Genomic DNA, 15,440 nt, shown 5'->3' with positions numbered 1-15,440 from the left:
TTTCGGTATATTGACATCGCACACAAACACACTTCATTATATTGAGGTTCTAAATACATGGTGTTCTGTGGACAAGAGGTTATGGAAAGTTAAAACTTCGTTATATCGAGAATTTCGTTAACTTGAAGTTTGTTATACCAAAGTTTAATATTCAGAGGTCATTTTTCTCTTATTTACATGCTATCAGGAAATATCACTATTAAAACCCCCCCCTAGTTCAGTCCAACTAGCACACATTTTCAGAGCCACAACAGCTAACATGTTCAAAATGCTAGTTTGTCAAAAGGTTGAATGGGGTGGACCTTTTTATGCCATGTTAGTTGAAACAATGCAAGCTTTGCCACCTATCCCCTATGTATTTTGCACCTAAGGCCAACTCTGACCCGAATGAAATGGGCTGTAGTGATACCACACGACCACCAGTGATACTACACATTGCGTGTGCACCAGCATGGCTGCTCCCATACAATAGGCCTACAAACTTTTGTACTGGGGTGGCTTAACAAAGGCACAATACGAATGCAGAGGGGTTCAGGTCCTAGACTGCTCAGTCAGCTAGAGGAGCTTGACATATACACACCGACAATGAAAACACAGACTTAAGTTATTAAGTCTCCGACATCTGTGTCAAGAAAACCTTATCGCCAACAATCAGACCTCAACATATAGAATATAGGTTCTTTACAGTGCCACCTAGTGAGTTTTGATATCTTTGAGCACAAGAACATGCTGGAATTTTTTAACTTCTGTTCTCATTTATTGCCCTTTTCCTTGATAGTATATGATATGCTGCATTTCTTTTGAAAAGTATTTGTGTTTTTTTACAAGCCAATAAGAGCTCAGCAGAGAGACAGTGGTATACAGAAACGTTTTAGCACTTGATAATAAATTTAGGACCATTTTTCTGAAAATTATACTCCCCCCACTGCCATAGTACACTCAACCACTGTACATTCCACTTTAGAACCACAAAACCTTGTATCCCTGTGTTAATATGCAAACAATGCTTTCCTTTCAGCCCTATTCTAGCTGATATAATCAACCATTTGTAACACAAGGGACCTTTATAACCTGCTAACATCTTCAGCAGCAAGTATCACATTATAAATCCATATGCACATGCTGGCGCAATTGCAGAGTTATGTTTTGGTAAAATTCATTTGTTATTCACCGGCATCTCCAATCCAGTGAAAAGCAAATGCTACCAATTATTAAGGTATGCTCAGTGTTGAAGTGAATATTATAAACAAAATTATTGTTAGCAAAAAAATAGTGCTGCCATGTGGAAAGCGTAAAGTACGCCACTTCATTCACAATTGTGCACAATGCACTTCAAAAATGCAGAACCCATTACTCCTGTTGCCACAGTGAAACATCTGCAAGTGCTAGAACTTTTTCATCAGAAGGGAATAGGTTTGGGTGTGTTGATTATTCATCATAATACAGAAAACACAGCGCAGTAAAGACAAGGGACAAGTTGACAGAGGAAAAGCGCCTTCAGCACTACCAGTGCTTGTCCTTTCTCGATCTTTCCTTTGTCCTTACTGCGCCATGTTTCTTGTATTACAACCTTTTCATACTTGCCAACCCATGAAATTAATACAGTCTATGCTCGTTACAACGGACTTGCGTACAACAAACTTTCGGATATAACGGACCATATTTCAACCTTAGTTTGCTCTTTGTATTTTATTAATGCAACGAAGTTTGCTTTTAAAGGGCCCCTCGTCAGGCCCCATAGCAAATTTTGGCTATGCGCTGAAAGTTACGTGTCCTCCAGGAAGCGTTCTGCCGCAAAACATTTTCAAATCGGCGCATTAATAGCAGAGATAGAAATGTTTCAGTGTTGCAAACGCATGATTTCAGGAGCCAAGCTCCACTGCCAAGTGAGACACTCTCTCTACATGCCCCGTCTAGCCATAGCAAGCGAAATTCCTACCCTGCGTTCTCCCATACCAGAACGTTTGGATTGCGTGACACACACGTCCCGGGCGCCGCCTTAGTTTTTTTTCTTCTCTCGCTTTTTGCGCCGCGGCGCACTTCCGCCGACAGCATTGTGCGCACGCTGTTGCGATCGTCTTTCCCGCAGCGCACGAGGACACCTGACTAGCGATACGTATAATTCAGTGCTACACGAATACCGAGGCAGACACAAGTGGATCACAGAGCATGATCCCGTGCTGGAACACAGTAGGAAACGAGTTTCGATGTCTGCACATGGGACTGCACGATGTGGGAACAAGCAGACGAAACGGAAGTACATCTCTCTTGCTGCGGTGCAAAGTAAAACAAGAACACGCAGACATTCTGTTTGTGTGTTATTAATTTTTTAAGCTTTAATTCGTCGATTCAAGCGACATATTACACAAATAACAGATGTTGCCTTGAATAATTCTGGAAGTCACACTTCACCACAAGCAACGACAGTGCGAACCCGTGTATGTAGGCACACTAGCATGAGTACGTCATCCTCCGGCTTGGAGCGTGGCAGCCGCAAGAAGGGAAAACAACGTTCGCTTTGAAATTTCGGATCTTTACGTGGCACGTAGTGATGTAATACTTTGCAGACACAATCGTTATCATACATTTTATGCTCTGCGCTTGTCAGCTCAATAGGGCCAAAGCTGCTTGGGGCCCTTTAACGGTGCGGGCGCCATATCTTGAAAGCAATCCGAGATGTAGACAAAGTGCGCGCCCGCGCGGGCCTCAGCTTCAAGGGGATCTGTGATATGGACAAAGTGAGCCCAGTGCCGGTAGCTTCGTATGCGCTGTGCTTTCGACATTTAGTTCGTGTTGAAGCAAGAGACAGCATAAAGGTCAATTCGATCGCTGTTGCTGCCGCACTTCCTCGCTCAAACGTTTCGACAGCGACTTCGCGCGAGATGTGTTCATGTTTACCTGTGCATGCGTGACACGCTGCTTGTTAATTTAGTTAGTAAGCTAATGTTTAAAACTTCATACGGCCGATAAAACTTTCTTACTTCTTTACTATCTTTACTTCGCATAGCCATCTACTAATTTGCTATCGCAATCGATGCTTCGCCTTTCGGGCGAAACTGACTTTTTTTCCTTTTTTTTAATATATACTTTGGACGTTCGCCACTCACTTTGCAATGATGTTGTTACATATCATGACCAAAGCTTCTAAAGTGAGGCGTTTCGGATGTTACATACGTCAGGTAAAACAGACAATTTTTTGCAGATTATCAGGGTCCGTTGTAATGAGAATCAACTGTATTGGTAAAACTCTGCAAACAGAACACCAAAGGAGGGGGGGGGGGGGGTTGAAGAGCATGCCATTTTTTTTAAGCTTACCCTGAGCGCACATCTTTTCAGAGGTACATATGCACTTTATTAGATATTTTTCTTTAGATGCAGCACAAAGCAGGAACAATCTTGGCACAGCAAATAGTGGAAAGCAACACGTTAGCTTTAGGTCACAGTGACTTCAGTTAGCTTGGTGTTGCCAATGTCACCTGCTTTGAGAATGTGTATGTATAAACTTGCTCAAAGTAAGCACCCTCACACCTCTTGCATATTTTCACCATGGGAAGACTTTCCATCAATGGAATGTGTGGAGACCAACAAGAGAAACTTCTCACAAACAACACTTGTTTGTTTAAACTTGACACAAAATCACCATATCACAGTATCATAAAGCAAGAAATTCACGAACTTTATGACAAATTTGAGCGAGTTGGCAAGTATGCCCAAAGATGCCCAACAGTTAGTACTTTGAAATTGGAAAGTATGCTTTTTTAAATAAAAAACAAGTCTAAGTTGGGACAAAGATTAACCTGTGTCTCACTTCGCACAAATGTCACTGAATGGGATGTCAATGCACAAGAGCTGACTCACTCAGGCAATGAAAGTGATGGCCTTTCTACTTTTTTTATCAGATTGCATGTGGTTGCTCATTCGCACTAGAATTAAAATTTTACTTCAAATGTTGAGCTACTACCAGCCTTTCCTCTACAGCCATCACAGGAAGCATAGTGCTTTTTGGCTTACAAGATGACCACCTAGGAGGGCTTGAGGTAGCTGCATGTGGCAATGTGGGAACACAAAAGTGGCAAACATAAGATGCCACGTAGTGCTGGCTGCTCAAACAACTCGTTCCGCTGGTTGTATTCAGGCATTACTAGAAAAATACCGTAGGGGCACCGAACCTAAGAACCAATTATGTGAAACCAACGCAAGGTAGGTGAAGTACATGTAAAATTAGAGCAGACCCAAATGAAGCCATGCGAAATTTAGCATGTGTCTACCCTCAGAAAGATTAGGCTAGAATTTCGCCTTGCAACGGGCAAAAAAAGCTAGAGACAAAGGCAGACTTCACCGTAATTGTCTACAAGTAAATGAAATGATGCGGCAGTGCAGATGTACTCTCAACGTAGCAGAAATCTGACGGTGAGATGTGCTCACATAAAAGTGCTAGACAAACGAAGTTGTATCCACAGCCCTACCTTTACTTGTTTCTTGTTCTACTTGTATCCAGCATGCAGAAAAATATAGTGAAAGATAATGAACTTGACTGCTCGAAATGCCATGCACAGGTGGGGGATTTGTACCTTAGGCCTTGCACAAAGTCCAAAATCAATAAGCTTCAGGTTGTGGTTCTCATCCAGGAGGAGGTTTTCCTATATGCAAAAGAACAATTAAGCCGGCATAGCACTATGCTGACATATATAAACACACATGATGTACACTTAGAAACTACACTAGTCAACCACGCAAAGTGACGGACAGTGAAGCCAGAGAAGGCATACTAGAAGTCAATTGTTGTTTAATTGTAGAAATAATCCATCTGATGACAGTCGAGTGGAATTAAAGTGCATTTCTGTTTGTGAGCCCTGGTCCGTGTTTCACATATTAACAGTCACAGCATGGTATAACTGCTAAAACCTCAAACATCTTAAATTATGCTCCATGATCAGAAAGGGCAGCACTGTTATCTTGGATGACAAAAACACCAGCTAAAAAATTTCAAGAAATATTGTTATAAAATTTTCGTCACTTTATTTTTTTTTTGCTAAATAACTAGCTGTCCACACATCAATTAATACAATGAACAAAAATTTAACATCCTTCAAATTGTTCAATTCAAAATGTGCGACAACACCAGCATGGCACTGTCCAAAAAGATGCATCACAGGAATCAGAAGGACAAAGTTTTCTATAACTAAGAAGCTTTCTTTGTGAGCAACTCATATTTCTTTACAGTGCAGAGTCGTGTTACATTTCGATGTATGATAAGGTTTCTCTTTGAATAATATGGTTGAAAAGAGATTAGGAGAGGAATCTTTCTGACCCCTGCCCCAAAGAGCAGATGCATAGTAAATGGCCGGGGTGATCCCTTCACAGACACGAGTATCACTTGCACACCACAAAAAACTCGCCTACCAAAGCAAGAAGGTTCCCAACATGGAAGCAATTGAGTAAGGCAAGGGCAGGTATATGGGTACCAAGAAGGAAGGAAAGGTAGAATCAGACGAGGTGATTTGCTGGTGCATGTAGACATGTTCCCTATGAGGAGAATTTGCCACTGCATTTTTCGTCTATTGTCGACTGTAGTGCTGTGCAAGACCCTAGCAGTCCTTGAGATCAGTGCCCTTGAGGCTTTTCAGAATCCTGCCATCCAGTTTATTCACTCCGCTTTTTCATATGACATCAGCGTAAGTTCATTAAAAGCAGAGCCTGGCGTACAAACCCTTTCCTAACAGCGTTTAATTGCCAGCTTATTATTTCATAAATTTTACAACAGCATACTGAATCGTGCACCATATATCTTTCCACCATCACACGTATCCCATCGCAAAGGACATTACTTAAACGTAGCTCGTCCACACGTGTATACTATCACCTTTGCATCTCTTTTTTTTGCTCGAACAGTCAAAGACTGGAATGACCTTACGCACAGCATCGTTTTTATGCCCAGCCGATCTACCTTCATAGAAGCACTTGCCTCACATTACGCCTAATAATAGTTGTTCATTTGATATTCTTTATAGTTCATATTATTTGTAACCCCCCTTTATGTAATACTCCCAAGTGGGCTCTTTAAGAAAATAAAGTGAAAGTGAAATGCACAGCAGCAAGAAGCCAAAGTACATCTGTGGCGGAAGCAAACAAAAATAATTAGCGATTGCAATGCCCAGCAAATGACTTACATCTCAAGTAATTAGGGCTACAAGGCCAATTAAATTTATGAAGTGTGTGCAATTCATGAAAGTGGATATACCCACACAAGCATGCCAGCTCCTGCACTGCATTACAAAAATGAAAAGGAAAAAAAAGTGTGAGCCTACAACTTTTAATTTAGCCAGTGGTCAATTGTTATATCCTGTTTTCATTCTTTTTTTAATTTTTTCTCCACCTTCCTCTTTGTTGCACAGGTGTTACACAGAACGCCAGAAATTTGAGCTAGTTGGTAAGGATTCATTAAGCAAAAAAGGTGAGGCCAGCAGACAGGACACAAGAAAAGAGAAGTGGACAACACGAACGCCGACTATCAACTGAAGGGAGCACTGAGGCAAAAAAAGAAAGAAGACACAAAACTCATCTGCGCAAGCTCAGGAATGGTATCACCACGTGTCAGTTGGGTACATGTGCCGGTCTACGTGAGAGATAGCTGTTAAGGCACTTAATCTCTTCCTTATGTAAAGTAATCAAAGGCTGACTCATGCACGCACTTCCACCGTTATAGATATGCCATGCCTCTATCATAAGACGCGTATCTTCATTCTTGTGCCGGTACAATATCGCCCATTCATCTAACTCAAGCGTGCAGTTACAATCTTGGCAATGCAGGGAAAGATTAGAAGGCAATCCACCGGTTAACGACCTTTTATGTTCCATTATCCTCTGATTGATACACCGCCCCATTTTCCCTACGTAGAACTGGCCACAGCTAAAGGGAACTTTATAAACCACACCCATACGACAGTCGGTAAAACTGTTGTTCTTACTGTGCTTCACTGGACAACTATCTGTTCTTTTTCTCCCGTTTACCTGCTTTTTTTTCCTATGCGTGGCAGCACATATCTTACCTAGCTTATTGGGAGCAGTGAAAGCAACATTAACATCTACTTGCAACTTTTTGAAACCTGTGCGATACTGAATGAATGTACTGAATAGCCACTACTCTTTTTTTGCTATTACTGCTTTCTGTAATCACGTTCGTTCCCCTCGAAACCGATTTCTTTAGGCGTTCAGCCACAGTAGCCACTGTTACGCTAAGATAACCTGCTTCTAATAGGCATCGGACCTGTGCATTAAAACTGGCACTCATTTTGTGCATGCAGGATCTGGTGAGAGAAGACTTAAGGCACGACATGGCAATTCCGTTTTTTACTACTTTGGAATGCTTGGATTGAAAGTTTAACAACGGCTTCAAAGATCTTGGGGAGTACTGCCAACAAACGCGTTTTTGTTTGAAGACCAAGGAAATGTCTAGAAACTGAATTACGCGTCACTGAGGAAATTCCTTGGTAAACTTTAATCCTCCTCCATAAAGTTTAAATTGCTCACTTACTAAGGTAGCAGCGAAATCGAATTCTTCCCTATTGCAGAAAATCAGGTAATCGTCAATATAACGAAATATCTTGATAATGCAATCGTCTAAAGCTTTCTCTAAGCAGCTGTCAACCTTACTCAGGTAAATATAGCTAAGAATAGGGGCAACTTTTGAGCCAATACAAATGCCCGATTTCTGCAGAAACACGCCATCTCTCCACCCAATCAGCGTCAACTTTAAGTACATTGAAAGAATCTCTAGGAAAGCTCCCGTGGAAACACCGCATCTGTCAATAAAAGCCGACTCTTACACTTGTTCTTTAATGCACTCATTTACGGAATTTAGCAACTCGTCATGCGGCAAGGAGTAATACAGGTCTTCGATATCCATACTAAAAGCTGTACAATCACCAGGATTTTCCTCTCTCAAATATTGAACTAGTGCCCGAGAATTACACAAGCAAAAGCAGGTCTGAAAAAGCTAGTAAAGCTAAGCAGTTCTGTAGGTAACTAACGACACAGACCTGCCACGTCCCTTTCTCTGACACTATAGCACGAAAAGGAATTTCTTGCTTATGGGTCTTCGCCAAGAAATTATTTTCCTGGGCGAAGACGCATATGCAGGTAAAAGGCAAAAATGAACAGATAGTTGTCCTGTGAAGCACAATTAGAACAACAGTTTTACCAACTGTCGTGTGGGTGTGGTTTATAAAGTTCCCTTTAGCTGTGGCCAGCTCTACGTAGGGCAAACGGGGCGGTGTATCAATCAGAGGGTAATGGAACATAAAAGGTCGTTAACCGGTGGATCACCTTCTAATCTTTCCCTGCATTGCCAAGATTGTAACTGCACGCTTGAGTTAGATGAATGGGCGATATTGTACCGGCACAAGAATGAAGATACGCGTCTTATGATAGAGGCATGGCATATCTATAACGGTGGAAGTGCGTGCATGAGTCAGCCTTTGATTACTTTACATAAGGAAGAGATTAAGTGCCTTAACAGCTATCTCTCACGTAGACCGGCACATGTACCCAACTAACACGTGGTGATACCATTCCTGAGCTTGCGCAGATGAGTTTTGTGTCTTCTTTCTTTTTTCGCCTCAGTGTTCCCTTCAGTTGATTGTCAACGTTCGTGTTGTCCACTTCTCTTTTCTTGTGTCCTGTCTGCACGCCTCACCTTTTTTCCCCTCTCACTCACGTTTTTTTTTTTGTATGTGTGTCAAAGTTCATCTATTTATCTGTTCATGCATAGTTCTCGTGTGTACATGCACACACCAGCAATCCTTGCTAGGTACATGCATGGACAATACCATGCTGAGGCTAACCATGGTTGCCTAACGACAGCACAGTATTGCATCTTTTCTGGTAGCAAGTGCAGTCCATGACAGCAATGCTGTCAGGTTTGTTTTCAGGCAAAAAGGAAAGTGTCATTCCGAGTAGCAAAAGTTTAAATAGAAAAAGATAGCAACTTGTCTGCTATTATTTGAGAGCAACCAGTCAGGACACAACAGAACACTTACCGGTTTAAGATCTCGGTGGGCATATCCCTGGGAATGAATGTATGCCACAGCCGAGACTATCTGCCTGAAGAAGTGTCTTGCCTCCCCTTCACTTAGCCGTTCCTTTTCAACAATGTAGTCAAACAGTTCGCCTCCAGGGCAATACTTGGAGAAAAATATGAACTCTGTGTCAGGTGAGTAATTCAGTAATTCAAGTTATCAGCTAAGTCACATGTATCTATTTGATTGTGACAAAATGTACTTATATCTTAAAATGCAATGCAGTTCCAAGGCTCCAGATCAATTTCCACTGCCTGAGGTTCCCCCCCCCCCCTTTTTTTTTACTGAGTGCAAGAATCTCAACACATGCACACTTATGCGCTTTAACACCTATGAATAAGAACACTTCATGTGAGCGTTGAAATGCTGACACTAGTGATAGCTAGTGAAACATCTCAGCTGTTAACCACAATGGGAATGTTACAGAAATGAAATGTGTTTGAAAAGGAAGTCTTCACACATTCCTGCAAATACACAGTTGATTAACACAGTATCCAAAAAAGACCTTGTTTCCGTCTCAGGTGAAAAAAAAAAAAAGAAGCTGCATCGAAAAAGTTTTGCAAAACATTTTCTGGCAAGTTTAGAATACACAAGTTTTAAAATAAAGATTCATATACGTTGAAGTAATCCATATCCTTTCCATGAAAGCTTGTGATTGCACAACACAGCAACACACTTGCGCGCTGTTGAACTAAACAGTACCTTAAGAGTCCAAAATACCTTATAATGCTCTTAGCAAAGTTAAATATATAGCATGCCACATTTATCACTCTTTTTGATGGCATTAAAAAAATTCAATTATAGGGTTTTATATGCCAAAATCATGATCTGAACATGAGGCACACCGTAGTGGGGCACACCGTATTAATTTTGATCACCTGAGCTTCTTTAACGTGCACCTAAAACTAAGTATATGGATGCTTTTGCATTTCGCCCCTATCATTTCAACCCCACCATGGCCGGGATTCGATCCCTTGATGGCATTAGCAAACACACCCATGCTCAGCAGAGTGACAAAAATATGTATCTTACAGGTGCACATACAAACACACACACACACACACATGCAAATGTTTACACAGGAAAATTACATAGTGAATTAAGCATTAAACAGGCACAAGGTCAGCCTGCAAGAATATTACAAGAACGTCATTTTAGCAAAAGCAAGAAATTTCAGAAACGTCATACTGAGCTGGAAAGCATGCGATAGCCAAAAAATAGTTTTAAAGCTGGCAGCACATTCATCTTTTGGATACGAGAGGTGACCTTAATGCAATTGGTATTACGATGGCATTAAATTATCTTACGATGGGAGTGTAATTTTATATGGCATGATGATCAATATGAAGAGCACCAGACACCCAGTGACACTTTGATGAGCAGCACATACCCAAGTTGGCGTGAAAGAGGTTAATTGAGGAGTGGCACATACCCAATGACCCATGTTGACCGGACAGCGCGTCTCAAACTCAGTTCTTTTAGCGCAGCAGCCTGATGCCCTGCCCATAGACCAGGAATTACACTGACCCAATTAGGTATGAAAGAGGTTAGCCGACGATAGACAGACAGCAAACTGGGTTGTCAAAAATGCTAATCGGATTTTTAAAGAACACGACACTGATGTAGAAGCAATGCGAGTGAAAAAGAGGGCAACACTCAGATTGAACTTGGATATCAAATTACCCGCATCGGATCTATAATCTGTCCTCAGTGACTTTCCTCTAGATTTCACCCATAAGGTTTTTCCAGAAAGGCTCACCTCTAGAACAAGGTATATTTTGGTGCTTGTTTCAATCACTTGGTAGAGTTTGCAGATGTTCTGATGACTGAGATCCTTCAACGCTGTTATCTCCAGCTTCACTCGTGGCAAGTCCTCCTACATCATGACGTTGTAAATCGCATGTTACAGAGTATTGTCGAAACACTACAGCCATTTAAAGGATACTTACGCCAAGAGAACGTTTGTCCATTATCTTTATAGCAACTTTTTCGCCTGTCAGGATGTGGAGGCCAAGCTTTACCTTTGCGAAACCGCCTGCAAAGAAAGAGCGTCGTGCACACCCTGTGAGAATGCCCAGACGAGCGCGCGTAACACATCAAAATCCATGAATATTTGGTTGAGCATGCAGGTCACCTACCTGAACCTATAGTCTCGAGTAGAATATACTGCTCGTCTAAATCGTCCATCGTTGGTTTTTCTGGCATAGCTTTTGGGATCCTCGAACGTCAAAAACGAACCGCCAGTGCGCGCGCGCCAACAGCCTTTTCTTCGAGATGCACTGAAGAGGGGTAACCCTCGCTTAACTAAAACTTGTACACAAACAAGCTATTGCGGTTACAACGGGCTTGAGTTGTCCAGCACAAGCAGCAGGAAAATATATATATTCTTAAGCTGTTACAGTCATGGTCACAGGGTTATAGTAGCTCACGCACATATTTTAAACCATTCGAAAAAATACGCCTTTACAAAGCGGAAATGACGCCATAGCCAATGAAAACGAAGTGTTGTTCACCTGGCGGCAATTAACAAACTTCCGTCTTTTTCTCTTTCTCTCTCTCTGAAAAGTCATAGCAGAAAACAGTCTTTACTAGACTAATCAATGTATAAATCTATAAATTAGAAATAAGGCACTTTGAGTAGTTTAGTTTACTATTTAACCAGCAATAAAACGAAGCACATGGGTGCGCGTCACAACGACCTTGTTTCGTCATTGGTTTTCTTCAACTCGCACAGGATTCTGGGTCACTGTGAATCTAATGGCGGCGGTAGCTGAGGTATGTCGTCGTCGTCTTTTTCCCTCTGCGTTGTGGTCATGGGGCGCCGTTTGTACTGCTAGTATTATTGGTGACGTCATTTTTAGAACACCGTGTTCCAATGTTAGTAGATCTTCTACGGAGATTTCTCAATGTGACTTTTATGATTGACTTGGGCAACGTGCTGGAAGTGCTACATCGCCATTTTGTCCTTTCGGCCTGTTGAAAACAACGTACTGTTTGTTTGTGTACGACTTTAGATTGTAGTCTCGGACCTTTTTGTGTGAATATGTTTGCAATGATTTGAAATTAATTGTATGGGCTAGGCGTGAAAGTAACCGCAGTAGTGGTCCGGCAATTGCGTGGTGGTTTGTATTAGGGGATTTCCTGCTTTAATACTTTTTTTTTTCCCCTCGATTAGACGTCGGGGCTCAAGTCACTGGAGTCCGACAGTTCCGCTCCAAAATCGGCTGTGGATGACGACGACGATGAGTTGGAGGCGCTGCGCACGGCGGCATTGTTGTCTATGAAAGCCAGAGAAAAGCGAAAATTGGTGAGTCTTTGGGCACACGCAAGGCATATTGGATGTCATCTTTACGTGACACGCGCCATTCGTTTTTCAAATTTCAGAGCGCTGTTAATTCTGAGGCGCGCGAGCGACCTGGTTCATATTCCAACTATAGTCGCTTCCACCATTCCAACCAGAGAGCCACCACCCCTGGAAAGGTAAGATATGTATTTCCAAAGTCCAAACCCCATGCGAGCTATTTCGTGCACGACAAGTGACGGCTTTGAGCGACGAAACGGGCCGTCGCGCAAACAGATAGCTCGTTCTTGTCGCTCGATCTTGGTTCTGGAAATCTAGAATTCGTCGACCGGCAATGCTATGAGCGGCTAGCCAATAGCGCGAAGCCGGAACTGTATGTATTACATCAGTCAAGTACGTACTACCGATTGTCGCATGGAACGAGCAAATGACTAAATTTTGATACGTGCAAGGATAAGAACCTACTGTAAGACCTTCAGAAATATTTTATGCTGCTCATTACAGTAAAGCACATCAACTTAGATTAATAAAGCACGCGTCACGCCAGTTTCGGCGCTTATTTGCTGCCCTCGTATCGGCAACACCGGGAAGCCGTCGCCCGTGTGGCGTGCGACTTGCAGGCAACGAGCGAACGCGACAGCCATCTCTATTGCGTCGCTTGTGGTCGTCACGCGCAAGATTGCTGGCATTTAGTTTATACTTTAAAGACTAGATGTCTTTGCATTTTTATCACAATTTCTTATTACTAGTTTATTAAACTAACCTCAACCGAGTAGGTCGGTGCTCAGGGATGTGCATCACGGCCGCTTTTCATATGCAACTTGCCAGCAGCATATCCAGAAATGGTCCCTATTGTAAGCATCAACTAGTATGCAACTAATTACGATGTTCATTTGCTGGCTCACAATAATTTCGCCCTTGAGTTATCTGGCTGTGGGAAACTTTAGCCCTCGTACAGAAGACTGAACTTGCACCTCACAATGCTCTCCTTGTTACTGCAAAATGCAAATTTGAGTCACTATCATTTGTGTAAGGAAGCCGTGATTGTAGAAAAATATCAGTGCTTTTATTAAGAAAAAAAAAAAACATCGAGTATGACATTCAATTTAGTATGCCTTACTGTAATTCTATATTGTGATTTCCATTCAAATTGCAGCCGCTGTTCAGCTGGAACCAGCACACACGACCCAACCTTATCGTAATACAGCCTGTGCCACTGGAAGGAAGTGAAGCTGCATCACCATGCAATGAGACTTCCATCCAGACCATACAGTCCTCAACAAAGTTGGTGTTGCCCCAGGACCGGTGGTGCCCGAAGCGGGACCAAGAGAGTCCAACTTCAAGTGCCATTGGCCAGTCCAAACGCAGGGGTATGCTGCCCAATGGTTTCACAGTTCTCTTGATTACTTCGTCACTTTGCTTACTGCTTGGTACAGTTAGTGTTTTGTCTTAAATGTGGTGTCAGGGAAACAAGGGAAAGAAAAAGCTGGCAGCTTATTGAGATGTCTAACATGTTTCATGGTAATGTAGTTGCAGTGAATCTGAATGGTAGGTACATTTTATCCCCTCTCATCAGAAAACAGAAAGGTTGCTTTTGATTAGCAGCCTTTCTGTTTTGTTTGTAAGTTCCTTAGTCATGAAACAAATACTGACTTTTAGCATCATAGAAATTGAAATGTTTGTGCCAAGCTACAAAATAATTCGGTTTATGGGTGGCAGGCTGAATAAACACTGCTTGGCACCAGAATGTACTGAAAATTGCTTAATTTTCATGCGAAACTTGTTTGAAACTTTCACAAATTGTGGGCTTTGCATAAAAGAAAAAGTTGCTTAAAGCACATTAGGTGGGCGTATATAATGAAACAGACATTTTTTATGTAGTCATACGCTGCAGAGGGTGCTAAGAATACCTGGCTCCGGACAGGCCGCCATTGGAATCTGAACCTGGCAACGTTTAACGTTAGAACGCTATCTAGTGAGGCGAGTCTAGCAGTGTTATTGGAGGAATTAGAGGGTAGTAAATGGGATAATATAGGGCTCAGTGAGGTTAGGAGGACAAAAGAAGCATATACAGTGCTAAAAAGCGGGCATGTACTGTGTTACCGGGGCTTAGCGGAGAGACGAGAACTAGGAGTCGGATTCCTGATTAATAAGGAAATAGCTGGTAACATACAGGAATTCTATAGCATTAACGAGAGGGTGGCAGGTCTTGTTGTGAAACTTAATAAGAGGTACAAATTGAAGGTGGTACAAGTCTATGCCCCTACATGCAGTCATGATGACCAGGAAGTCAAAAGCTTTTATGAAGACATGGAATCGGCAATGGGTAAAGTCAAAACAAAATACACTATACTGATGGGTGACTTCCATGCCAGGGTAGGCAAGAAGCAGGCTGGAGACAAGTCAGTGGAGGAATATGGCATAGGCTCTAGGAATAGCAGAGGAGAATTGTTAGTAGAGTTTGCAGAACAGAATAATATGCGGATAATGAACACCTTTTTCCGCAAGCGGGTTAGTCGAAAGTGGTTGTGGAGGAGCCCGAATGGTGAGACTAGAAATGAAATCGACTTCATACTCTGCGCGAACCCTGGCATCATACAAGATGTAGACGTGCTCGGCAAGGTACGCTGCAGTGACCATAGGATGGTAAGAACTCTAATTAGCCTAGACTTGAGGAGGGAACGGAAGAAACTGGTACACAAGAAGCCAATCAATGAGTTAGCGGTAAGAGGAAAACTAGAGGAATTCCGGATCAAGCTACAGAACAGGTATTCGGCTTTAACTCAGGAAGAGGACCTTAGTGTTGAAGCAATGAACGACTATCTCATGGGCATCATTAAGGAGTGCGCAATAGAAGTCGGTGGTAACGCCGTTAGACAGGAAACCAGTAAGCTATCGCAGGAGACGAAAGATCTGATCAAGCAACGCCAATGTATGAAAGCCTCTAACCCTACAGCTAGAATAGAACTGGCAGAACTTTCTAAGTTAATCAACAAGCGTAAGACAGCGGACATCAGGAACTATAATATGGATAGAATTGAACAGGCTCTCAGGAACGGAGG

General features: G+C 42.2%; 2 protein-coding genes across 6 annotated transcripts in view; one reads left to right on the top strand and one right to left on the bottom strand.

The window, feature by feature from the left end:
* The window catches only part of LOC142578563 (maternal embryonic leucine zipper kinase-like), a 164,955-nt gene extending 153,395 nt beyond the window's left edge, over positions 1-11,560 (bottom strand). The window contains exons 1-5 of the mRNA XM_075687946.1: positions 11,216-11,560; positions 11,027-11,112; positions 10,837-10,953; positions 9,039-9,182; positions 4,572-4,640 (exon numbers count right to left, since the gene is read on the bottom strand). Of these exons, the coding sequence (XP_075544061.1) occupies positions 4,572-4,640; positions 9,039-9,182; positions 10,837-10,953; positions 11,027-11,112; positions 11,216-11,282 (483 nt within the window). The 5' untranslated portion in view covers positions 11,283-11,560. The remainder of the gene's footprint in view (positions 1-4,571; positions 4,641-9,038; positions 9,183-10,836; positions 10,954-11,026; positions 11,113-11,215) is intronic.
* A 208-nt stretch (positions 11,561-11,768) lies between these two features.
* LOC142578571 (uncharacterized) overlaps positions 11,769-15,440 on the top strand; it is a 38,935-nt gene continuing 35,263 nt past the window's right edge. For 3 of the 5 annotated variants that reach the window (XM_075687959.1, XM_075687958.1, XM_075687954.1), the window contains exons 1-4: positions 11,769-11,852; positions 12,253-12,384; positions 12,462-12,557; positions 13,535-13,748. In XM_075687959.1, the coding sequence (XP_075544074.1) occupies positions 11,835-11,852; positions 12,253-12,384; positions 12,462-12,557; positions 13,535-13,748 (460 nt within the window). In that variant the 5' untranslated portion in view covers positions 11,769-11,834. Of the gene's footprint in view, positions 11,853-11,981; positions 12,080-12,252; positions 12,385-12,461; positions 12,558-13,534; positions 13,749-15,440 lie in introns of those variants that run through there. The other 2 variants (XM_075687967.1, XM_075687973.1) reach the window with 2 other exon arrangements.

Source organism: Dermacentor variabilis, chromosome 1 (genome assembly GCF_050947875.1).
Source record: "Dermacentor variabilis isolate Ectoservices chromosome 1, ASM5094787v1, whole genome shotgun sequence".
Classification (NCBI taxonomy): domain Eukaryota; kingdom Metazoa; phylum Arthropoda; class Arachnida; order Ixodida; family Ixodidae; genus Dermacentor; species Dermacentor variabilis.
The sequence above is the reverse complement of the archived record's forward strand: the minus strand, read 5'-3'. Positions and strand labels throughout refer to the sequence as shown.